Source organism: Pelodiscus sinensis, chromosome 1, assembly GCF_049634645.1.
Source record: "Pelodiscus sinensis isolate JC-2024 chromosome 1, ASM4963464v1, whole genome shotgun sequence".
Classification (NCBI taxonomy): Eukaryota; Metazoa; Chordata; order Testudines; family Trionychidae; genus Pelodiscus; species Pelodiscus sinensis.
In genome coordinates, this window is record NC_134711.1 from 34,771,125 (window position 1) to 34,797,794 (window position 26,670).

A 26,670-nucleotide genomic window follows, 5' to 3' on the forward strand; every position below is an offset into this window, starting at 1 on the left:
CAAGCATCATATATATTGTAGCCCAATGTCTGTGACTCTGTAATGCTGAAATGCTGGCTGTTCCCTCTGGGCGGCGCTGTTGCCTCCTGCCGTGGCGTTCGGCTGACTTCTGTGCCGCTCAGCTGGGCCACCGCGTGGAAGCAAGTGGCACAAGCAACCGTTTGGGCTCCACGGTCTCCCCAGTGAGAGGCAGAAGGGGGAGGAGAAGAGAAAGAGAGAGGCAGAGAGAGAGAGGCAGGAGGCAGAAGGAGGAGGAGGAGAGAGACACAGAGTGAGAGACCGGAGGCTCAGGCGAGAAGACCGATGTGGAGGAGAGACCTGAAAATCCCATCTTATGACAGGCTAATTGGCTAGTTTTGAAAGATTGTCACTTAAGTCTCACATTACATTTGATTGAATGGGACCCTTCATTCAACTGTTTTGCCTCAGATCTTAGACTTAAGCCTCTTCTCCTTACTCGGACATAGGGAAAGGTCTATTAATAGAAATTGTCTAAGGGCTGTCTATGAGATCCATGTACTCCTCCCCATCCTGTTGGCTTTCCCCCAGCTCTTAGTTTAAAAACTGCTCAGGAGAAGAACGTGGGGCTGCTGTTCCCAGGAGCCAACACCAACATCTCCTATCCAGGAGTGTGCTACCAGCCTAGTTGCACACCCCTCTGGGTAGGGGAGGGGTTGGCCATGCAGAAGGGGCTGCCAGCACAGGGTGGCTCTTGGTAGCAATGGTCTCAGATGATGGTTCTTTCTCTGCTGCGGTTCTCAAGAGAACCCTAAGGTTCCCTAGATATCAATTTGTATCTTCACAGGGCTCTCAAATCCTGAACTTTGGAGAACTACTCACTCAAAGCTTTCCTTTTTATCTTGTAAGCTTGCACTCATGATTTCTTCATACCCTTGAGTCTTCTGTGATACTCAGGATTGCTTTGGAGGGAGTTGATTTCTCTTTGGGGAAAAAAAATTAAATAGATTGGCTTGCCTTGAAATAGCATTTCACCAATGGCAAATACTGGATTAACAGGTTTTGCCATATCTCCCTTACCAGAGTACTGCGTGGGAAAGCCTGAACTGCCCCAATGGGGTGAGCTCCAACCTGTATTATCAGTTTCTCCTATGCATGAGCACTGAATTTTAGGTCAGGGCTGAACAAGAAAACAAAATGCTAAAATTGTAAATATGCATTTCCATGAGGGGAAGATGAGCACCTGCTTTTTTTCCAGTGGGAAAGCCTTTTGTTCAATAAGAAATATTTTACCCCTGAATTTTCAGACAATAAGGAAGGACTGCATATTCAATTACTAGAATCCAAGTTTATACTTGCCATTGGCACTGAATTTTCATATGCTGCTGGACCTCTCACCATGTCAACTCTAATATGTTTAAGAAAATGAGAGCTGTCACAATTTTAACTGATACACAAACTTGATGGAAATCAGCAATGAATCCACCACCTCTCGCTAGTAATTATTGTAAAATAAACCTGTGTAAACAAGTTGTAATAGCTTACAGTCTCTAACCCACAGGTCACCAACCAGTAGATTGGGACCTACTGCTAGATATTGGAGCCTGTGACAGGTGATCCTGACTAGTTGCCAAGAGACTATGAGCACAGCACTTCAGCTGTCCCTCTCCCCACTGCTGTGCACCTCCTGCCCTTTGCCTTGGAGCTGCCTCCCCCTGACCTTCTGGGAACCTCCTGCTTGCAGTTCAGAGCAAAGAAGGGAGAGGAGGGGGCACTGACATCAAGGTGCCTGCTCTCCCCCCCTATAGTCTATTTTCACAGAATGGAGGGGGGCACAAGGCTTGGGATGGAGGGAGTTTGCTGGCTGCTTTTGAGAGTGGGGCAGGAGCAAGCCTGCCTCAGGCCCTCTGCACCACCACCCAGGATCCACCTGAGGTAAGCAGTGTCCAGCTGGAGCCAGATCTGAGCTCCTGCCCCAGTCATGAACCCCCTGCTGTATTCCAAGCCCTTGTCCTAGCCCTGAGCCTGTAGTCTGAACCCCCTCCCACACCTCAACTCCCTGGCCCAGGCTCAGCTCAGAACCCCTCTCACTCCAAATTCCTTAGCCCAAGATCAGAGCCTGTGTCCCAAGCTATTGCCTCTGCCTGGTGAAAGGATGGAGTGAGCAGGGGCAGGACCTTCAAAAAGAGGCACAAAGGAGTTGGGGCAAGGATATTTGGGTTTGAGGTAGATCCTGGGTTGCACTTAAATTCAAAAAGTGATCTTGTGCTGAAAAAGGTTGGAGACTACTACTCTAAACTGCATAAAAGCTGAGTGAATCAGTCTCAAAGTGTGATTGCTAAACACAAGGACATATTTCAAATATGTTCTGGCTATGTCCATTTGTGACAACTTCCAGGACAACTTAATCCCCCCCCCTTTTTTTTAATAAAAGAAACATTTTCCTAAAATTTATAATGAACTTTATAGGTACAAATTTGTGTTACATGTCAAGATAGTGAAGAAAAAGGATTATTTTCCACTAAAAATATTAAATATTTTTCTCTGCAGTCTAAGTAGTCCTTTCTACATATTTTGTGTAAGAACGTGATGAACTATCCTTTAACACCCAACTCTCTCAAGGTGGTACTTGCCAAAAAAAATAAAAAAATGTCAAGTGGATTTTTGTAACATTTCTTATTGTAGCACAAAAGCTACAATAAATGTGCCCCTGCTATGATACAAATAATCTGATACAAAATGAGATTATAAATTCCATATGATTTAGTGGGAAAAACCATCATTTATAGAGTAGAACCATCAAGCAGTTCATGTGTAATGCCCAAGGATTACATATAAAAATACCACAGAATAGCACAAGTCTGTTCCATTCTCTCTTTACACCAAGCATTTAAAAACATGTATATCAAACCAATTCTAAAGAATTTTGAAAACGTTTCAAAGATGATAAATACAATGTGCAGCTCTACCATGATGTGAATTAGACCTATATAACCTTGGGATGCTTTCTGTAGTTTATGTGAAACAGAGGTGCAGGTAAATAAAATAACCAGTACAAAGATTGTATTTTCTCCATATCTGCTGAATTCCATTGTTAGCAGGGCAAGCTGCAATTGTTTTGGAGACTGAGTCATCAGTGAAGTTATGTCAAAACACTCTTTTAAAGTGAATGGTCAAGAAGAGCTAGCAAGCTTTTCCAACAGTATTAATTTTGTTTTTAAGTTTAAATTCAAAGGAGGTAGTGTAGTAAAGTTCAACCCAATTCTATTGATGCCAGATATGTGTGCGAGAGGTCGATGGGTCGTCTTGTAAGGAGATATTTGAATGGGATCCATTTCCATTAGAATGTGCGTATAAGACATCATCATCTGGTCCCCTGGTTTAACATCTTCCCTTTTGTCATACCTGTAAAGAATATGCAGTGGATTTATTCACATTCTTTTTGGTGCATATTAAACTTCTGCTAGACAAATACTGCTGCCCTTCTGAGACTTTTAAACTCAATTATGTGAGCCACAGAAGTAAGTGTGCGTGCCAAGCTCCATTAGGGATGTGAAAGGTTAACTGGTTAGCATCACTCTTAACCTAAACCTAATGTTTAACTGGATAACCAATTAAACAGGATGCTCTATTTGGTCCCACGCAGCGGGAAGATAAGAAATATTTGTATGTTCACAATCTAGTCTATACTAGAGTTCCCATTTCTCCTGTATCTTGCAACAATGGGGCAAGAACGAGGGAATGAAGAAACCTCCTTACGTGTCAATGTGTATATCCACAAATCCTTCACATATAAGTTGTTTCTTCGCTGTTGGGATGTAAAGGTCAATCTAAAAGCTACCAGTTGTGGATTAGCAAGAGGAGGGGCTTTAACTCCCAAATGAAAGCTTCCAAAACTCTTAATATAAACTCAGCCGACCTTAATCCTTCTTTAAGTTATTTTTATGAAATAATCAGCCTCAGTTTATGAACATTGAGCTGATAAGACAAACTGGACAGGAAATACATTTGTCCTCTAGCAACTGCTTATCCCTCAGTATTCACTTCTGAGATGCAGCTAACTGTGATGGAGAAGTCAAGAGGGGCAAGGATAACAAAGTTAATAGAAACAGAGTCTTCACTCCTGCAAAATCCCATTAGCAACCCTAATTTTAAAGATAGTGCCACAGCCTGAAGAACGTTCTTAAGAAGCCCGAGATTCCAGTTAACGTACTGGGTAATGGTACTAGGGATATAATAGTGTAATTGACTAACCAATTAGCAAAAGCTTATCAGTTAATGCTATAGACTACATGCACTTCTCCCTCCCACCCCGCAAGTAAATTTTTTAGCAGGCTGGCCAGCAGCCTGGCTCAGTTTCTACACTCACTGGGTCTGGAAGCACTCACTGGGTCTGTATCAGAGGCAGCAGTACCAGGTGACAGGCAGCCATTCTTGAAGAGAAGCTGGTTTTAAAATTGGCTTCTCTCGTGGACCAGTTCCTGCCTGGCACCCCACGCTGCTGCCTCTGATACAGTGGCAGTAAAGCAGAGTGGCAGGGGGCTCCTCGGGGGCGAGGCCAGATTGCACTGGCTGCCGGCCCTGCCTCTGGGGATTATAGTATAGTTGAGTAACTGATAAGAATTCATGAGGTTCCTCGACTATTCAATTAACCGATATTTAACATCCCTAAATGGTACATTAATGTATGCAAACTACAGAAGTATTGAGATGGCATGTGTGGTCAGGCTGGTGGAAAGAATATAACATATGGCCAACAGCCTTCCCAATTCCAATGCACCAGTCCTCCTGTGGCCTAGTACAGGAGCTAACATTAGGATGCAATCCTGAGTTCATGCTAATGGAGAAAATGTGAACTAGCTTATAGGATCCATCCAGTTTTAGAATCTATATAGTCTCTTTCAGTCTCTCTTTGAAGGCAGATAATGGCATTCCAGATTTTTCTTGAGGCAAATAGAGACTCTGGGCATGCCAAGGAAAGCTAACTTCAAAACACTTGTAGTTATAGACCGCAGTTATCTTGATGAATAATCAGACTGTTTAGTCATTCCATCCATAACTCCAATTGTCCCTTTGTGCATACAGTCTGTGAAAGACAGTAAATTATTTTCTATCCCTCTGAAAGGCTCGTGTTTCCCCATGCTACCCTGATTCTTTTCATTATTGTGTTGCCTGATGAGAACCGGGTGCTCATGTGAACGATGGTCAACTGCTGTTTATCCTTGACCTCATCTGTGTTGTTCTTTATGATGACTCTTTATGATGCTCAAGGCATCTTTCTGACATGGAAAATTAACAGCAAGGGACAAAATACCCCTCTATATGAGGCAGCAAGACTGAGTGACAAAATGCTATTCCTTTTTTCCGTCACATCATGGCCTCACATTCTAATATTGAGCCATCCACAGGAAGCAAAAGCTGGTTAAAATCCATCAAAATTAGGCATCACAGTCAGAAAAGGTAAAATAGTCCAAGATATGTTCTGTAAAGAAACTAGCTGAATAAACAAGAATTGGAGAACTCTAGATACCAGATCTGCCCTAGCACATGGGAGGGAACATTGCACAATGATTTCTGCCAACTCATGATTTAGACCTTCCTCCAACTCCCAACATGTGAACAGTAATCTGACATGAGGATAGGTGAACTTGCATTCATGAGGAAATTTCCCCTTTAACTTCTAAAGTATTGTTGAAAATCATGACCTACTAGAAATCCCAGACACAACTAAGTTGGGGATTATCTTAAATTCAAAACAAATTCTGCTCCCATTCTATCAATGAGAGTTTTTCTATTTCCCTGAATAGTTATAAGCAGGGCTCGCTGAACCGTGGCGAGCCCTGCTCGCCAGCCGCACTGTCCGGCGATCTGCGCATGTCAGATCGCCGGAACCCGGCTCTTCCGGGTTGCAATCTACTCGCCACGGGCAAGTAGATTGCATTATTTGTTGAGCCCTGGTTATAAAATCAAGCCCTTGGCATACCTTTCTGTTGATAATCTTTGACAAAGCTTCTATTTTAGAATAAATGAACAGACCATGGTTGTGGAGACTACCTTGAAAATATAAAGTGCAAAGTGCACCCTTGAGAAACTGGAACAGCAGCATCCAGGGATATCAACATCTAACATTCATCTTAATAGTTGGCCCCTTCAGTGTCAAAATAGTTTACCACTTTGTTCATAGAATTATAGGACTGGAAGGGATCTTGAAATGTCATCAAATCCAGTCTCCTGCACTTAAGGCAGAACCAATCATCATCTAGACCTGGGATGGGGAAATCCAACCCTTTTGCACAATCCAGTGAGCACTGACTCCCAGTTGCAGGAGTGGAGCAGCAGAGAGCTAGCACTAAAGCCCCTGCATGACTGGCTGCCCCGCAGTGGAGAGGAAGCAGCTCTGTGCACTACTATAGCCTGAGGGAGGTGGGACGGGGAATGTCTATACTACAAGCCTCTCACGCTCTCATTTGCATTTCCTCTTCCTTTCCCTTTTGCGCAAGAGGTTTTTGCACAAAAAAACGCTGTGTAAACGACGCCTTTTTGCGCAAAAACCTCTTTGTGCAAAAGGGAAAGAGGAAATGCAAATGAGAGCGCGACCTATGTAAATAAGTGCTCCATTTGCATTTGGTCTTCCGCAAGAGGCTTGTAGTAAAGACGTAGCCTCAGAGTGCAAGGAAGCTAATGCAGGGGCCTGCAGGCTCTACCCTCATCACTCCCATTGGCTGGGAATCATGGAGAATGGAAACAGTGGGGGGCAGTGCCTTCAAGTGCAAGGAAGAGTAGAGTGACCTATGACCCTCCTCCTCCCTGGAGCTGTGCTAGGTAAATTCCCCAAATCCCTGCCCCCTCCCACATACCCAGCTTACTCCGGCACCATACCTCCTAAACAGAACCTGCCCTCCCATCCCCAACCTCCCAACCAGACTCCACACCCCTACCTTCAGCCTGCTCCCATGCTCTAGCTACCACACAGACTCTACACCCTCACCCCCAACAGCCCTCTCCGGCAAACTGAACCCTTCATTTTTGGCCCAACCTGAGAGCCTAGATGGGCCCGATAAAATATACTGGCCCCTTTGCCCCCAGAAGAGATAATATAGCTCTTGGGGGAAGCCCAGAGCCTTGGCCTTACCCCACAGGGCTGAAGCATGGGGGGAAGAATGCTGGTGCCCCAAGCTGCAAGAATGGGGTGCCTTTTGCGCTTCTCAGCTGTGGTCACATTAGTGAGGGCATTTTTTTCTTGGGAGGAGAACTTTGCAAAGCCTGCCCCCACCCATGACCCTACGTTGGGTTGGGACTTTCATAGTTCCATCTGAAATTTCATGGCGATGGAAGTACATGAAATTGTGAAAATGACCAATTAAAAAACCATCTGGCCTTGAAACTGACCAGAATGGATTATGAATTTGGTAGGTCTCAACTCATAATTAAGACAATTATTTGAACATGCAAATACCAGAACAGCTTTTCAATTTAAGATATTTGCCACTGTCCCCCTCCCAAAAAAAAAATCAGGAAAAAAAAGTTTATTACGCTCTACTGTCAACAGCTGAAAAGTGATGGATCATTACAATGTGTTTTCCCAAATCCGGTGAAGGAAAGAAGGACTTTGGGAGTTATCTAGGAAACATTTTTTTCCAGTCAAACCTAAGTTGGCTGAGTTTAATACGGATTTTTTTATTTTTCCTTGTGTGTCTTAAAATTATCTCAGGTACTTAAAACAATAAATGGGCCAATAAAAACAGGAACAAAAGCTCCACATATGTTCTATGTTTGGTAGAAAATCACCACAGACTAAATTCCCTGAAGATTTGGATTGCCCTTGTTCATGACTTCACAAGCACACTGTGTAAGAACCAATGCTCATCATGTCAGCCATCATGTACATACACAAAAGAGAAAAACAATGTTTGCTGTCTTGACAAAACCCCTTGTTAAACAACATACCTCCAATTTGAGTTGACTTCTAAAAATCGAGACACTCCAGTCTGTGCAGCAGTCACATCAATATGAACAGAGACATCTACAAGAACAATATTTAAAAATAACTGTAACTACAGGACACCTATAAGTGACTAATTAGCTAAAAACTATAAAGATACATGTAAATAATCCAAAATAAACAATATCTAATGTATTCATGAGAAACATACAGCAAAGAATCCAGAAAACTCAAGTTAGATGAATGCTATTTAACATTTGAAATAGTATACATACCTGCTGTGGAAGGTACTAACTCATGTAATTTCTGTATTGCAACTCCTCCAGGGTAATTGAAATGCGAAACATAAAGTGATATTCCTGAATAAGCAGCATTAATTAGGAGATGTGTCATAACCAACAGAGATCCTAGTTTATATAGCCAAGATTTTTTGTATTTATTCAATCTGTGAAGGTATAAAAAATGAGAAATGAAAAAAAAAATAAAACCCCCAGAATTAGATCTTGCCTTTATATTCTGTAAGTGGTTACTGGGCAGCACATTTAAAAATATAACGTTTCATTGCTGGACAAAAGCAAGAGTGAGGGTGGCTTCAAGTTTTATTAACTAACAATTTATAACACTGCACTTCTTTCCCACAATTCTAAAGGAATTATTTTTGACAAACTAATAGTTGTAATTACAAATACTAAAATATTCAAAACATAACACTATAACACTTCCATTTGTTTAACTTTTAGCTATCAAAAATAAACCTACAATTCTCCAAAACACTTTGGAATTTCACTTTATCTAAACTAAATTCAGTTCTTTAAGGTAAACATTGTAGTTAAATGTGCCTAATACATAATTAATGCCAAGCAGTTTCCTAAATGAAGTAAAAAACAGTACAGCTATTCACTAGAATTTGCCTCTTTCTCTTGTGGATGATATTAACAGATTTATAATACTACGCAGGGCATACATGTTGCGGATGCGTACTTATAACTTTAATTAATTGGAGTCACGCATTCATCAAAGAAAACAAAACCCCATATTTATAGAGCTTATAAAATAAGATTTCTAATAATTTATTAATTATCGTCAGACAATAGCGATTTTACAATGTTGCAACCTTAACTGATGTCCTGTTTCATAAACGATATTTTAACTATTTGGTTACAAGGCTAAATCTTGAAGTCAAATTCTGGAACAAAAACAAAATCTTTCCCAAATAGGTGTGCATGTATTGAAAAGAAAGTACTAAATCAGTGGTTCTCAACTAAGGATGGTGAGAAACAGGTAACTAACGAATCGCGTACTCGATACAATTTGCATCAATTAGTTGAGAAGGGGCCCCACTGCGGGTCTGCAGTTTAATTGTAGTAGGAGCTGGATGTGCAGGCTCTGCCTTATAAATGTAGTAAAAGCCAGGAGGTTTTTACTACATTTAAAAAGCAGAGGTGCGGAGATCTGGGACCCGGACTGCTGCACCTCTGCCTCCCTTGCCGTTCCCTCCCTGTACTGCGGAGACAGTGCTGGGGGGAACCGGCTTTTAAGTCAGCTTCCCTCAGCACTGGCTCCTGTTTCCTCTCCTTGCTGTCTCTGATACTGAGGCAGCAATGGAGGGGCAAGTAGTGACTTGACTAGTTGCCTACATCCCTATTCTCAACCTTTTTATATTTGTGGACCCTTCTACAATTTTGAATGTAGGTGCAGACTCCTTTGGATCTATTGCCTGTATTAGAGATGTAAAATCCCATTTAATTAGTTAACCGGTTAAACATTGTTAGGCCAGTTAACCAGTTAAACTGGTTGAGCAGGGGGGCTGCTCCATCCCAGGTGTAGCATCCCATCCTCCACCAATTAACCGTAACCAGTAAGCCTCACCTGAAAAGGATGAGACTTAATGGTTAAAACTAGGTTAAACCTAGTCTGTATATATAGTTGAATTCTGTTCTATCAGTTTTCAGTCCAGTTCTTTTGCAGACCCCCTTAAACAAGTCCACAGAACCCCCAAAGGTCCACAGAAAACAGTTGAGAACACTGTACTAAACTACTTTCCTTTTCTGGCTAGCAATCCAAACCTCAGCCAGCCCTCTCCCCACCCCGCAGCTTACTGCTGCCAGGTGCCCAAATAACCTTCATACATTGCTAGGCTAGAAGGAGCATGCTTGTAAAAGAGTGGTCCAAGCCTCTTAATCCAATTCTAGAACAATCTATTGAGGCTCTTGCTGGGAAGGGCTTTCAGAGCTTTGTGCTGAGCTAGCATAGGGCAGCCTACTTCCAATCTATGCTGCACCACTGCTGGCAACAACAGCTCAGGTACAGAATCTGGCCCTATCCCCACCTGCGTACACACCCTCCTTTGGCTAACACACTACATTTAATGTTTTTCTCCTCTATGTGACAAAAGAACTGACCTGTATCTTGTAAGTTACTATAAAGTTTTGAACTGTAAAGAATCTTTTCAAGAAGTATTACTCTGAACTTACATTCGTGTGCAACCTTTGGCAGCCACTATGTTGAAGATGGGGAAAGTGTATATGATAAACCGCAGCTCTTTGTGTGGGAGAAAGGAATACAAAAAAATAAAACCCAGAGTTGGTAGAAGTAATACCCGAGTCCTTTTGTCTGCTGCTCCTAGAGGCACGAAAATAATACTGCATCCCAAAGCTCGAGGCAAGGCTGAATAGAAATACCACAAGAAGGGAGAAGTCTTTACGATGAAAAAGGAGTTAAGGATATTTTTGTTATCAGCAAATATCTGGGTTAAGATATCTTTATCCTTTGAAATATTCTGCAAAAATGTTTGCAGGTTATGTAATAAGTTTATTATAGTTTCAAATTACTTATATATTGAACTTGTAAATAAAATGATTTAGTAATTTCTGCAGATGTTTTCTTCACTTAAGTCTTGCAGCCATCTACAGAAGCTGATTGAAAAATAGGGGGAAAAAATAACTAATTTTGTAGAAGTGTTCTATGTCCAAAATTTTGAGGAATTTGATTTTACCAGCTTCCCATGTAAAGAAATAAGTATGTTTTAATGATCTCTTACTATATCCTTGGACATACTATGAGCCTTCCCTCCCCTCAGGCATTCAGCTACCATGACAAGGAGCACAGTTCAAAAACCTACACCTCAGGACACATGTATATATTAATGAATCACTGAGCACAACTACACATCTAAATACAATTACAACAGAGATCCTGAATTTAAGATTTTATTTTAACGATTACAAGAAAAGTAAGAGACAAAAAGGACAGGTACTGGAAAAAACTTTCATTTGGTAACATGAAACCATCTTTTATCATCTTTTTCAAATGTTACAGGATTTTATAGCTTCTCTTCTCCCCTCCCCCTTGTGCTCAGCTGCCCTTGCAATTGCAGTCTGTGACCTACTGGTCTTTTCCCACTCTTTTCCTATTGCAAAAGCTATGCTGGGAATGTTAAACAGTTAGACAGTGTGAATTAAGAAGTGGGTAGCAAGTCAAACTATTGCTGGAAAGGCAACAGGATTGCAGGGGACAGAGAGATAAAATGCACTCCCATGAAAAGAGGAACTTTAAGGTTAGAAGCAATAAAGCAAGAGAAAAAAAGTCAAGGAGTGATTTTCAAATTGGGCTCTTAACAGTAAAAACAGACAGGACAGATTGTAGACGTTTTGTGGTGACTGAGAGTTCAATATGACACCAAGACCTTGACTAAGAAAAGCTATATTATTAAAAAAAGAGTGTATATCAGAGCTGTTCTACTGGTGCTACCTACAGCAAAAGCTACAGAGCAGACAGGATTCAGATGTTTTTGAAACTGGATCATCTAACCCTATTCTTAGTCACTGCCTGTATTACAACTGCAACTGCTGTTGCCACCACTGCGCTAGTGGGAAATAATTGGTTCTGTTTTTGCCAATGTCGACGCAGCTCAAGGCCTTAGTGACAGGGACGACAGTGGAATTTACTACCAAAAGGAAGAGAGGAGGAAAGATATGGTGGAGAAGAGACTGAAGGACAGATGCAGGACTGGATCCTATATCCATGAAAATCATGGAAAATTCTTCCTTTGACTTTAATGGGGCAGGAGCAAGCACCAAGAGAAGGACTAGAGAGAAGTATGTATTGGAATTGGGCCCCACAAAGTAAAATTTCAGCTGAATTCTGTCACCAGCGCCAAACATTTCAATCATGTCACAGCTGAGTCCCAAGAATAAATCAATGCAAATATTTAACTTAGCTGACACAGGGCCATGTCTTCATTTTCTTGTATATATTTAAAGGATACTCCCCAGTTGGAACTTTTATTTAAAACTATATTATACCAAAGCACTTTCCCCTCAGGCCATAGAAGCTGCCTCCAAAACACAGAGTCCACAGCAATTGTTAGTCCTAGAAGAAAAAAAAATCCACGACTGAGGAGCTTATTCAATCTGAACATTTATTTAAGAGTTGATCATAAACTGGGACATCCTATGAGCCTGATCTAATGCAAATCAAAACAAACAGGAGCAGGCCAGGCTGTGTCTTGGGCTGACACAGAAATGTTGTGACAGGTGGTTGCAGTTTGCATTTCATTGTAGAAATCATAGGCACAATTAGGGATCCATATTTTATTCCCCTATGTGCAGTGTGAAAAATAGTCTGGACTGTGAATCAGGAAGGATGTGAAGGAGGGAGTGGCTGCTCTCTAAAACATCCTGCACCTCAGTGCCATGAGACAATTCAGAGGAAGTGAATGCTTCTGTATCCAGAAGTATCTTACACTGCTTCACCTCTCCCTGCAGTAACAGCCTTCCTGCCCTCCATAAAAAGGCAGTGTATTGATGTGGTCACGATCTGGCAGCCTCTAAGAGCATGCTTTTTAAAAGAGACATTCTACCATGAGGAGGCTCAGTGGGACTACACAATATGTTCCAGGCCTCCACAAATGGCTTGGAACCCAAGAGATTTCATAATCTTTCTGCAGTGACCAATACCTAGTCTGTTAGGGTGTATCTAGGCAAAATGGCTCCGTTGATGGAGCCATGTAGATATGTTTACTAGACATAGCAAAATGAAGTGGCTATTTAAATAATCGCCGCTTCATTTACATCAAAATGGCCGCCACGCTGTGCCAATCAGCTGTTTGTCGGCACAGCGCAGTAGACTAGATGGGGATCAACTGACCCCAGATTCCTTTGTCGTCAGATCCTGTAAGCCTCGTTTCACGAGGCATTATTTAAATCGCCGCTTCATTTTGCCATGTCTAGTAAACTCATCTTCAGGGCTCCGTGTACGGAGCCATGTAGTCTAGACACACCCTTAAAGCTCAAGAAATGAATAAGAAAGGGCCATGGCATGTACCAGGCAACTCAAGTCTCTTTAGAATCCAATTTTCATGAACCTTCCTCCTTCAGTCTTCCTCGATATCATCCTGTGGCACATCATATTACATCTTATTCCCAGTCTGAGCTTGCTTTGGGTGGAAATCTCAGGCCCTTTGTCGGTAATGAGATCCAAAGCCCCTGACTATTTTGAGTGGGAAAGTCCATCTCTTTATGATAATAGTGCACTCTAGGAAACATTGCAAGTTAAAACGTGCAGCATTTTCTGGTCCCTCAGCAAGCTCCTTCTCTGTAGGAGACAATATAGTCCAAAGATTTTTGCTAAATAGCATGTATTTCTCCCAGAATAAAATTTCATCAGTTTAACGAATAAATTAGTTGTCCTGTGGGAAGAAAAAATTCCCTTTATTTTTAACATTTGCTTTCTATTAAGTAAGTTTTACTACAGGCATATTTTTAAATAAAGGACCTTAGAAAAGAGGCAATATTAGATATTACATTTAATAAAAAAATAAGCACTTACCTAACCAAAAAAGGCCAGCAGCAACAGCATGAGAAAGCATCTTTAAAATGGAAATTCTTTTACTTAATAATGTCACCAGAAGCATGAGACCTAAGAATATACAGAGCTCTGATCTGAAGACAATAATTGCCAGTGATGAGAACCAAATAAATGGTGCATGCTTTTGTTGTATCCAAGATGTAAGTGCCAGGAGAACTGTAAAAAGATTTTAAAAACCCCACTATATTAACCACTGGATATCTTTAAAGTTTTTTAATTCAACTAGCTCCTTCCTTTTTTGGGGCCTGATTCTGTACTCCTACTGCAATAAAGCTTTCACAAAGCCAGGAAAAGGTATGCAGAATGGGGCCCTTTTTAAAATACTCTAGTTTGATGCATGTGCTAACTAGGAAAAGGACATATCTCAAAGGAGGGAGTCTTGAATCCCTCCCTGAGGAGAATATATAATTAGTGACACATATAACTCTACTTGTGACAGGGAACTGAAAACTTTCCTGCCTCCATAAGAAAGAGGCAGCAAGCGGGGAGGGAGGGCCGGAAGGGTGCTTCAAAGCGGCAGCACTCTATGGAGCCTGGAACTGGCCCGGAGTCCCCAGCCGGCCCGGGCTGCATGCAGCGTTTCAAAGTAGCAGTGCTGCATAGAGCCTGGGGTCACCTGGGCTGGTGTCAGTCTGGAGTCTGGCTCCATGTTGCATTTCAAACTGGCAGTGTCTCCCCCACTGATCCCGTGCAAACTGTATCAACTATTCGATTAGCTCATTAATCTAAATTTAGCATCCCTACTAAGAACAAGGAAATGTGAATACATTCAGGTGGCTAGCTGAATGAGTCACATCTCTATATACTATGGGTTCTAAATATTTTTCATTGTGTAAAGCCACATCCTAACTAAGATCATATTGAGGACCAGTCATGATCACAAAGCATCCACGTGGAATTACAGTGATTATTTATATGACAGGGTAATACAAATTGAACCTCTCTAGTCTGGCACCCTTGATACCTGACCAGTACTAAACCAGAGAATTTGCTGAACCATGGGAGATCAATATTTTCTAGTAGCACTATCGACACTTCCACCGCTTACTGGGCTCTTAGAAAACATTTAGGATAAATTAGAGCTCAACAACAGCACAGAACACTGAGAACCGGGACTGGTGGCTGTAAACGAACTTATGGGACCATGGGAAACTAGGCCACACACAGGGAAAGAGGACATCCGGCTAAATTATGCTGAACCACTGATGTTGCTGGACTAGAGAGGTTCAACCTGTAGTAGAAAAGTATTTTAGGTGTCTCTATAACTTGTACAATGCTTCAAAAAAGTTCCTGCTGTACAGACACCTGATGATTCTGGTTTTTTATTCTGTTCAATATAGATTCTTACACTGCCCTCACGTGAGCACCTTCCAGAAATGCATGAAGTCACTTGACTAATACCTGTCACATGTGGCTGGTTGGCTGTCCCAACCTATTTCCATGGGGAGAATTGAATGTGTGGTGGAATTTTTGGTTTGGGAGGGGATTTTTATTCTTCAAATGCACTTAGATCAGGTCGAAGAAATGCATATTTGCACATAGAAAGGAAGGTGTTATGGTTTCCGGTGTTCCTTATTTTAGAAGGGAGTTCACTGAATAATCTCAGACTGGCCCCTGAGGAAGTTCTGTGCCCAGCACAGACTAGTTTTACCTCTACTACAGATTTTTAAATTGCAGAAATGTCTAGAGGTTATCCGGTGGCTGCATGCTTTATAAATCAAATAAATCTAAAAAAAAAACAATCTCTATTTAATCCAAGTCACATGGTAAACTCCCTATATGTTCAGTTTAAATACCACTTCAGTTTAACAAATCATTTTAACTCATGTTCTATAAAACATACCATCATAATTCTCCAGACTCCTTACCACACAGTCCAGCCATCAAACATATATACATTAATCTGGTCTTACCACATTTATTTATACATATGCATTCACTAGCAACAAAGTCAGAAATAATTCCAAAATATAAATGACAAACTCAAAACAAATGCTTACCAATAGGAAATGCGAACATATTGGGAAGTGTTCGGGTGCAGTAAAACATTAGATGAAACTGAGTAATAGTTATTAGACAGAAGATCATTGATACAGTTGATCCAAACTGCTTTCTAACTTCTTTCCTTAACTTCCATAATGCATAAATCACACTAAGCCCCAGACTTCCTCGAACTTAAACAAAAAACAAAACAAAAATCACAGATTTAAAAAAAAATGTCAAGTTACTTATTGACAGAGGCAACAACAGAGAGGAATGTGAAGAAATATTAAATTACTACTGCACAAACACAAAAGTAGCTCAATATTTAAAAGACGGAGTGTTTATAAAGAACCAGGCAAATTATATTACAATATTTTAGATCAGACTTAAAATAAAAAATAATATCCAATGCAATCCATCCTTGCTTGGTTATGATTCAGTATCACAGCGGTTGAGCTCTGTGAGTGATGTTACATAGGATGGTGTAGCAGGGAAGTCTGCCCCTTTAAGGGACTGCAGAGCTAGGGAACAGCAAGCCCTGGACAAAGAAGAAGCCCAGAAGACAAGTGCAGGGCCTGCAACTGCCCTGCCACTCCCCCGCCCCCAGGCTAATCAAAACCTGGGGACTGGGAAGTGCGCAAAATCTCCTCCCCCTGACACCAGTTCTCTCTAGTTGCCATGCACCCACGATTGGCCTGAGGGCAGGAGGAGCGCGAGAGGTCTCCTCCCACCGTGGCACCTAGAGGGAAGGGTCAGCTGTTCAAAACAGCTGGTGATTCTCTCTATGTGGGGGGGAGGGCAAAGATTTCACACTCCCCCACCCCTGGACAATCAGGGTCTGTGAGTGGGGGAGCATGAGAAGTCTCCTGGCTCTGCCTCTTCCGGGATGGCTCAGAGCCACTTCAGAAATATTTGAAGTGTCCCCCCCGCCATTAAAATTATCGCCCACTCCTACACTAGGAGGTGGTGGACTCTGTAGTATAACATCTATGTCAGAGGGGTGGGGTGTAGTGTGTGCTTGTGTATGTGTGTGTGTGTGTCTGTGTGTTCATGTGTCCCCCCACAAGCAGGTAGAAAAGCCCACCAGACTTCCAGTAGATGGTGATGTGTCTAAATAAAACAAAATGTGTCACAAATAACTTTGAAGTGAATTCTAAATTCCCTTCACCCATCCCCTTAGTTTTCTGTTAGGACTGATGTGAAAGGTTTACCAGTTCTGCTTAACTGGTAGGGGCTGGAGTAGCCCCCTGCCCACTGCTCCAGACCCACAGAGTGCCCGCTCTGGACAGGGGTTGCTCTCATCCAGAGCGGCTCCGATCTGTAGCGAGTGTCCGGAACAGCCTCTGTCCACAGGGAGCCCGGCCCGCTGCAGACAGGAGCTGCTCCACACAGGGGCTGGGAGTGGAAGCTGTGGGGACTGGATGCGGAAATCCCATGGGCTGGAGGCTGCTCCAGATGGGTCCCCTGCCCATATCCTGCTTAGCTGGTTAACTGGTTAGACGTTAGGTTAACCTAATGTTTAATCAGTTAACTGATTGATTGGGATTTTACATCGCTAGTTAGAACTCTGTTACTTTAGTATAACTTTGTGTGGTTTAGCTGTTCCTAGAAGCATGGTGGAATCTTTGAGTTAGCATTAAGTTAAGTAACTCCCATCTTGAAAGTACACATATTAAATTAATATACTACTATAGTCTCCAGCATTATACCTTACAACCCTCTCACAGACAATTACTGCAGAATACAGCATTAAACGAGATCTTCTTTCGGACCTGATTTAAAGTTCATACCTATCAGTTGGGAGTAAAACTTGGACATTTGCAACCTAGACAGCATATATATAGCTGGGCTGGAAAGTGCAGCAATAAAGACTGGTCCAAGAAACGTTCTTGGGACAACTCCAGGAAATTCATGATGATCGTACTGCAAATAAAAGAGAAGACAAGCAAGCTAGAAATAATGACTAACAATAGAAAAATGTGGCCCGGGGTGGGCATTAACACAGTGGCCAGTCACCATTGTTAACCCCTGGCAGGCCATTGCTGCTATGTTTACCTGCACAGCCACAGGTACTAGCGATCACAGCTCCTGTTGGCCACACATCGCCATTCCCAGACAATGGGAGTGGCAGGAAGTGGTGTAGACCAAAACTCCAGTTCTCGCAGCTCCCATTGGTTGGGACAGTGATCCACAGCCAATGGGAGCTGAGAGTGCCAGTACCTGCAGCCATGCAGCTAAATGTAATGGTGGGGGCCTATAGAAGCTAACCCTTGCGGACCAGATCCGGCCCGCAGGCTGGTATTTGCCCATCTCTGGTGTGGAAAAACTTGATAAATAATGCTCTTATGCTTCATGTTGCATTTGTGCTGATCAGCAAAGAGAGAGCTGGTTATCTTGAACAGACCATAAATAATAACCTCCTCTTTCCTATTCACCTTCTCCAAGTCCAATCTGTGGTACACAATGTCATGGATGGCTTGCAGGTTGAAGCTCTCCTCCACTTTTGTAAATGGACAGACAGTTAAATGAGCAAAGGCCACAGCAATGATCAGCAACAGCAGAAGTGATTGTCCACCTGAGCTCCTCTTCTCAGCCATCCTGGACTTGAAATCCACATCTAGTCTATTAACAGAGATAAAGGTTAACAAGTGGGAAAAAATATCATCATGCTAGTGTCTACAAAGTGAAAGAGAGACTAATGCACTTCATTAAACTAAAAAATGAAAGTATATCCCACTGTACATATAGCCTACTGTATGACTAACAGATCAAATAATCAATCAGGTTTTCATATATATATATATATATATATATTATACTCAGCCAGTGTTCCATGATTTGCACTGGCTGCCTGAAGTTTAAGGTTTTGGCTTTGATCTGTAAAGCCTTATGCGCTACCCTAAGAGACCACTTTTTTCCAAAGAGCATACTGCCAACTAGAAGCATAAAAGGAGCTAGTGGCACAGTGTATTCTGTGAGAGTTCTGTATCTTTGTAATTTGCCCCTTCCATTGGTGTGAAATAGCCTGACTCTAATGATTGTATGCAGTGTTGTTGTAGCCATATCGATCTTAGGATATTAAAGAGAAATGATAGGTGATGTCATATCTTTTATTGGACCAATTTTCTGTTGATGTCAGACACAAACTTATCTTCTGAGGGTACGTCTAGACAGTGGCACGGCCAGTATCCCAAAATAGCATTTTCCGCGTCTTAACAGCATGCCCGTTATTTCAAAATTCAATCGAAACAGCGGGCTTGCTATTCTGACATCACGGTAAACTTCATTCTATGAGGATTTGGGGACTTGTCGGAATAGCGGTCTACTTCAAAATAGACTAATCTCAAAATAATCTACAAAATTTGCATAGCTCAAATTGAATAGCTGTGTATACTCACCCTGAGGCAATTTCTAGAAATACAGTTCAGATGTTTATAAGAACGAAATCAGGACAAAATGTATTTTTCTCTTGTTTAAAATTTTTTGCAACCGTTGCTCATCCTGGAATCAGGAATGGGCCTTTTGCTGTTCCCATGAAAACATCGAGGTTCACCCATGCTCAGTAGTGGGATGTTAGAGATTGGTACTTATACTCTCTGTGGATTCCTTCTGCTGACATCATGCTCCCTTCCACCCCAAGCCCCCACACACACATCCTGGTTAGAATGCATAAGTTCCATCCCCACAGAGCAACTGAGGGATAGCGGTATAGTGGAGGCCGAGTCAGTGCAGCATGAGGGATATGGATTAGAGGATCAGGTTGGTGGGGAGACCAAGTTTAGGGTTGGGCCATCTTTTGAGGACACTTGGAATGTGAGTGCTGAACAAAACTTTTATTTGTAATTGGTCCTCCTGGCTTCCATGGGCTAGTGTGGTGCCATACTCTGGAACTATGAGCAAGGAGTCTCTTTCTTACATGCTCCGAATGCCACCTGGCAGAATAGAAAAGGGGGTAACTTAATTAGAATGAAGAAGGGTGAGAAGCAGAAAGGGGCAACCAACACACAAGCCAAGAGGAAAACTGGGCCAGGGATCAGACACAAGAGGCAGAAATAGAAGGGATCAGAGGTATAATGGTCTGTAACATCCTGAGAACCTGGAATTCAATCCAGGAGTCCTGAGTCTTGCCATTCTGCTTTCAGCAGAGGCCTGAGAACCCATGGATACAAATGTTGAAACACTTTTTTTTTATTCAGAACCCTGTAAATTTGCAGATATACACTTTATATTTGAAGATAGCCACATCCAGGGATCTGCAAACGAGTCCCACACTCATCCTTGTTCCACTTGCCCTGCCTCTTCCCCCTGACTGTGCTCCATCCCAGCTCCTCCCTATGTTTTAATGTCACAAATCAAATGATTTGCAGCAGTCTAGAAGCTCTGGGAGGGTGGGAGAAGGGGGCGCAGGAGGCAGAGAGGGAATTTTTTTCCCCTATGAGTGCTCCAGTCCCAGAGAACCCACAGAGCTACCGCCAAAGCTGGACCACAGGTGTTGCTGATCAACAGAATCACAGAGGTTACGTCTAGACTGGCCCCTTCTTCGGAAGAGGCATGCTAATTTCTAACTTTGGAATAGGGAAATGCGCAGGGGATTTAAATATCCCCCGCAGGATTTAAATAAACATGGCCGCCGCTTTTTTTCCGGCTTGGGGAAAAGCTGGAAAAGAACATCTAGACTGGCGCGATCCTCCGGAATAAATCCCTTTTCCGGAGGATCTCTTATTCCTACTTGAAAGTAGGAATAAGAGATCCTCCGGAATAGGGCTTTATTCCGGAGGATCGCGCCAGTCTGGACGCTCTTTTCCGGCTTTTCCCCCAAGCCGGAAAAAAAGCGGCGGCCATGTTTATTTAAATCCCGGGGGGGGGGGGGGTTATTTAAATCCCCCGCGGATTTCCCTATTCCAAAGTTCGAAATTAGCATGCCTCTTCCGAAGAAGGGGCCAGTGTAGACACAGCCAGAGAGATGTGTGTTGTAAAAATAAAGGTTCCAACACTGTTGATTATCTGTCCAGATGTCACTTTGGTTTCACACAAAGGATTTTTCCCTCATTTTCTTGCTTTGTAACTTTTCTCGCTGCCACTGTTAGTAAAAAAGCAAGTCCAAAGCCTGGATAAAAGAGGGGGGTTCTGCAGCTGGGTTTGCTACCCATTCAGATAAAACCTTATAGAGGGCGGGGGGCTGAACTAGATGACCTCTTGAGGTCCCTTCCAGTCCTATTATTCTATGAATCTATGAAACTGAAACAGTTCAGTCCAACTGAAATTTGAGAATGGTAGGTACAGATGAAAGTAAAAACACAAGTTTGACAGTTCTCAATGAGCCAAAAGAAAACTGAGAGCTCAAAGTATTTAATCCCTATTGCTAAATCTGTAACCAGAATAGACATGTGCAATGTGCATGAAATACTTTGGATAGAACAGGAAAACTGGTACAGGTTACACAAGAATTGAAAAAGTATCCTCTGAACAGGGTGTCAATGACATAAGGTGAGCAGGGAGTGACACAATGGTGACTGGGGCTACAATCTTGCACTTAGGAATATGAATGTACAAAGGAGGTATATGAATTATGCTGGCTAACATCACAGTGAAGACCCTCTGAGTTGGGAGCCAATGAACAGCAGAACAACAGCCAAACTATAAACAAAACATGTCAAATGTACAATAATCCAAGTATGCACAATTAGAGCAGCAAGCGGCAGTGAAAAGGACACACAAGCAAGTCTGTGGTGGGGTGCATAGGCTCCACACCGATGAGGAAAGGACAGAAAGATCCTATGTGCAGGACTAACCTTCCTCTCTCCCCCTCCCCACAGCCCTGTTAATTCTGTATGGTAAAGAGGAGACTTTTTAAAAGGAGGAAATTGCAGGCAGGTGTGGGGCAAGTTCATCCTCACCTGGAAACTACTGGAAGTGGGAATGTTAAAAAGTGAGTAACTGGGTAACTGCTGAAAATGTCAGAGTTATACAGTTACTTGTACCGACAACATGGAACGGCAGCCAGCTTGCTGGGACTGGGGCCAGAGTCTGCGTGTAACAATTCACCGTAACCAATTACCCTGATAAATGGTTATCCTATTACATACCTAACTGAACAACTCTTGAAGCCACAAGGGAAACTCCCATGCAGGAGATATCCATCCCCAATTCTAGGTGGAGTACCCCAAACTCCCAGGGAAAGCCTGACAGAGTGACCCTAATTTCAGTACACCAGTCCGAAGGACATGTTGAAACCAGCTAAGCAGACTGTCCTGAAATAAGAAGATATTGTCTGCCTTTTTCCCTTTGGGTTGGGTCCATGGTGAAGGTATTTCCAGGTGCACCAAGACACATTGTTTTCCTTTTGACTCCCCATCAGAAGAAATTTACAAAGGCCCACACAAGGGCAAAATCTCCCTTACAAGGATTAGGAAATGCGGACCTGTGTAAAAACCACACAGCAGAAATAACTAGACATTATTAGGGTGTCCCACCATCTGCAAACTGTACCAAGTATCTGAGGACATACCTATTCTAGACCCCTCTCTGGATATTCACATTTCCACACCAAATGCTGTGAATGAGCCACTTCCACCCTGACTTAATTAGCCTCATTAACCCAAGCAACTTCTTCCATATACATACATATTTATCCCACAAAAGCTTATGCCCTAATAAATCTGTTAGTCTCTTAAGATGCCACAAGATTCCTCCTTTTTTCAGAAACAGACTAACATGTCTACCCCTCCGAGACAACTCTGAAAGATGAGACACAAGCTAGCAAAGAACTGAACTGAGTACCTAAGGGAGGAAAGAGAAAGCAAGGAAGGCCAAGGAAAAATTAACATAAAACAGTGACAAAGGAAACACTGAATGTGCTGACATCACTTGAGAAGAAGAACCTCTAGTGCAGGGCTACTCAACTTTGGATGCCCCAGAGGCCACAATGATACTCACAGCACATGCTGAGGGCCCCAACTCAAGCATGATAGCATCTATATGCAAATATATATAATAGCTTCTTTCACGCTGACTGGCATGAATACAAAGATTAAGACAAGACGACACAACACATAGGCCCCATTTAAGTCAGTTCTGCTGATATTAATAAAATGCAATATTTACCTGATTTCCACTCATATGGGCAGGACTTTTAACAAGCAATGACAGTCCAGGAATTTAACAACTAAAACGTATATCAACAGAAGACCATTATATTGACTGGCCATTGTGCAGCGTGTTCCCAGTGGAGGCCATGTTCAAAGGATCCCACCCACGGGCTGTGTGTTGAGCCCCGTCTAAACCCAAACCACATTGCAGGCTGCAAACAAATGGGCCACGAGCCACTTGTTGAGTAGTTCTGCTCTAGTGAGTGACTTATGAATGGATGAACTGGACAGGCCGATGCCTGGATTGGAGGCACAGGAAGAGCTAAGGTAAAGTTTATTTCAAACTTAGAAAATTAACTTCCTTTTGTTGTACTTGTGTCAAAAGTTGCAAACTTAAGCACTTAAAAATTAGGAAATGCCATTATTAAGATTGCTTATTAACCCTAACTTTGACCCTCTGATGCACGTGCAGTATGATACAGCTTTTACTTACTGATCATACATTATTTTTCCCCACAGGAGCCCTGCATCAGTCAGTGCACAGGACAGACAGTACTCACTCAATGAGCAGCTAATTAATATTTTGTTTTATACTGATTATTCATTATGTGGCCCTATGTACAATAAATCTGACATTCTTCAGACCCTTCTCTGAATTCAGAACTTTCCTGTGGCCTTATCATTATAATAGCTGAATGCTTCACAAACATTAATGAATTTATCTGCATTACATCTTCTCAAGATTGCAGGGGTGGTATTTTCCATATTTTACCACTAGAGAGCTGAGGCAGAGAGAAGGAAGTCATGTGTCCATTAATTTTAAATGGCCTGAGAAAACGAAAACCTGGTTGTTCAGAGCACTTAACATTTTATAGTGATAGAAATGTAGCCGTGTTAGTCTGGTGTAGCTGAAACAAAATACAGGACTATGTAGCACTTTAAAGACTAACAAGATGGTTTATTAGATGATGAGCTTTCGTGGGCCAGACCTACTTCCTCAGATCAAATAGTGGAAGAAAATAGTCACAACCATATATACCAAAGGATACAATTAAAAAAAGTGAACACATATGAAAAGGACAAATCACATTCAGAACAGAAGAGGGATGCGGGGGGGGAGAGGGAAGGAAGGTGAGTTAATGATATTAGAGGTGGGGAAAGGTAGATGTCTGTGAGCTAATGGTATTAGAGGTGATAATTGGTGAAGCTATCTTTGTAATGGGTAAGGTAGTTGGGGTCTTTGTTCAGCCCCCCGCGGAGAGTGTCAAATTTTAGCATGAATGCCAGTTCAGAGGATTCCCTTTCAAGTGCAGATTTGAAAGTCTTCTGTAGTAGGATGCATGTGATTAGGTCATTGAGACAGTGTCCTTTCTGGTTGAAATGGCAAGAAACTGTTTTTTCTTTGTGATCCTGTCTAATGTCTGTTTTGTGGGCATTGATCCTTTGGCGAAGTGTCTGAGACGTTTGTCCAATGTACATAGCAGACGGACACTTTCAGACTATAACATTTTATAGTATTTCAAATGTTCATAGCAGAGCTCCCAATTACCTCTATTTCAACTGTGAATACTCAGCACTTCTACAAATCAGGCCTCAGAGGTCTCAAACTGGGCACCCAAAATAATGAGGAACTTGCCTAGCATTACAGGCAGTCCCCGGGTTACGTACAAGATAGGGACTGTAGGTTTGTTCTTAAGTTGAATCTGTATGTAAGTCGGAACTGACGTCCAGATTCAGCCGCTGCTGAAACTGACCGCCAGTTCTGACTTACATACAGAATCAACTTAAGAACCCCAAGCGTCCCCAAGTCAGCTGCTGCTGAAACTGATCAGCAGCTGATTCCAGGAAGCCCGGGGCAGAGCAACTCTGCCTCAGGCTTCCTGTAGTCAGTGCTGGTCAGTTTCAGCAGCGGCTAAATCAGGACGCCTGGGGCAGAGCAGCTGGGGTGCTGCCGGTTGGTCCCGCAGACCAGGGAGACGCAGAGAAAGCCCCAGAGTACACGGGCGGCAGGACCGCGAGGTCCCGCAGTCCGTGTACTCCGGGGCAGCCCCGTTCGTAACTGCGGATCCGACGTAAGTCAGATCCACGTAAGTCGGGGACTGCCTGTATATGGCAGAGGCAGAAACAGAATCAAATTATCTCGGGCTCCTCCCATTCAATTGTTTTAATCATAAGACCATCTTTTCTCTTCCTGCAGTTCCCTGCCTCATTCACTTCACACATTACAACTTCTATAACAAATGAATCAGCGGTCTTACAGACCTTCATTCACCAGTATACAACCTTGATTTTCACTCAAAGCACTGCCAAAATGCACTGAATTTGGAGACCCTGTAGGAAAAAACAGTAAGTGATCACGTATTTAAGAACTACATACCAAGTGAGCTGAGTTAGGATTGTTAGTACAACTTACACTTTTGAGGATTGATTTTGCAACATTACATTTTTTACATTTTTTTTTCTTTTTCACTTAATTAAGTGCATTCAGAATTAGAATACTCCAAAGCTCTGTATCTTTGGGATGTGTCACAATTTTGTTTCTTTTCTTGAGCTGTATCAGCTGCTTTGAAGGTGGCCTTAAAAGTATATTTAAAGTCAGAAAAGCCTATCCCAGGCTCCCTCAACCACCAGGGAGGGGTTGTGTTTGCTACAAAATGAAGTGATGGAGTGCACACAGTGCAACAGTCTTTCTAGGTTTTGAGTTTGGGGCAAAGACAGAAAACTGTAATATGGGACTGCAATCCTAAGCTCAAGAGAAAACATTTTCTTCTAATACAAATAACAAAATACTGAAGGATACTTTAACAAGCATGGATATGTGAACATTTATTTTTGTCTTTAATGCATCAGATTTCTTGGAGATGCTTTTCAGGCCTCAGAGTCAATCAATAGAGCTTTCCTTTAAGGGAAGGGTTTTTGACAGAAATGGATGGTTGGGGAAGATAACGCTTACAAGTATACGGTTTATAGTCGTACTAGCAAATATTATGAGAAGTGAATATTTATGTGACTGTTGTCAAAACACAAAACTTTTGTCATTTTTTGCCCGGGTTTTTTTGCACAGCCTGGAGCTTAGATTCCGCGCACCCTCCGCGGAGACAAGTCTAGATGGGCCCCCGGCTGCACCTGCACGTTATAACCAGGCAGGGCTTAGCGACGGCGATACGGAAGCCGCTCTCTCCCACGCACTACTGAAAACATCACCCTGCCTCTCGCTGTGGGAGCCGGGCTGGCTGGGCAGCCCCGCTCCGTCCGCCGCACAGCGCTGCGGGCAGGGCTCGCACAGCTCCCACCGCCACTGTCCGCGCGGACACGGCACGTAACATTAATTCCCAGCATCCTCACTCGGCCCCCTCGAGACTCCCCTGGAGGCGCCGCGCGTGACGGGGTCCCACGGGAGTGAAGGCTGCACACCTGCCCCTCCCCCGCTCCCGAGCCTTAGCAGCCACCCTGCCTCCGCAACCGCCTGAACTCACCACCTACAACCCTTCAGCCACGTGGCCTACTCGCACAAGGCTCCACGGGGAGCACGTGACGGCCAAAAGGTTCAGGTCACCTGACGGCAACGGAGGCTGCAGGCGGCCATTTTGGATTCGGGCAGAGCGCTCACAGCAGGCATACGAACCCCGTCCCTTTCCCCGCCTGAGGCCCCGCTGTACGCCGCGCTTCTAACGGAAATGGGGTCGCGGCGGGGCTCACGGCTGCCCGGACTTAAGATGACCGCTGATCGCGCAGCTGGTCCCGCCCCTCGCTTTTCCTTCTGTGGCTTCCTGACCGGCCTGGCCCTGGGCTTACACGTGGGGTTCTCATTGGCCCTGAGCGTGGCGAGCT

At 43.0% G+C, this 26,670-nt stretch overlaps 1 protein-coding gene across 6 annotated transcripts; it reads right to left on the bottom strand.

Moving 5' to 3' along the window:
• Positions 1-2,720: 2,720 nt before the first annotated feature.
• On the bottom strand, positions 2,721-26,606 carry ALG12 (ALG12 alpha-1,6-mannosyltransferase). Of its 6 annotated transcripts, none has more exons than XM_006119597.4 (11): positions 26,396-26,605; positions 25,102-25,170; positions 18,187-18,373; positions 17,542-17,674; positions 15,769-15,942; positions 13,730-13,924; positions 12,168-12,271; positions 10,375-10,598; positions 8,176-8,345; positions 7,906-7,981; positions 2,721-3,363 (listed from the first exon to the last, which is right to left on the bottom strand). In XM_006119597.4, exons 3-11 carry the CDS (start codon positions 18,346-18,348, stop codon positions 3,132-3,134), a joined length of 1,470 nt encoding a protein of 489 aa, XP_006119659.2. In that variant the 5' UTR covers positions 18,349-18,373; positions 25,102-25,170; positions 26,396-26,605; the 3' UTR covers positions 2,721-3,131. The 6 variants fall into 6 exon arrangements, with proteins under 6 accessions (XP_006119659.2, XP_006119658.2, XP_025038643.2 ...); XM_006119596.4 differs by having other exon boundaries at positions 26,316-26,605; XM_025182858.2 differs by having other exon boundaries at positions 26,465-26,540.
• Positions 26,607-26,670: the final 64 nt, after the last annotated feature.

Coding starts and splice junctions, on each gene's coding strand:
- ALG12 (XM_006119599.4), bottom strand. CDS start 18,348: ATGGCTGAGAAGAGGAGCTCAGGTGGACAATCACTTCTGCTGTTGCTG. Junction 17,675..18,186: donor ACAGATTGGACTTGGAGAAG/GTGAATAGGAAA, acceptor TTTTATTTGCAG/TACGATCATCATGAATTTCC. Junction 10,599..12,167: donor ATAAAAGTTCCAACTGGGGA/GTATCCTTTAAA, acceptor TTCATCGTAAAG/ACTTCTCCCTTCTTGTGGTA.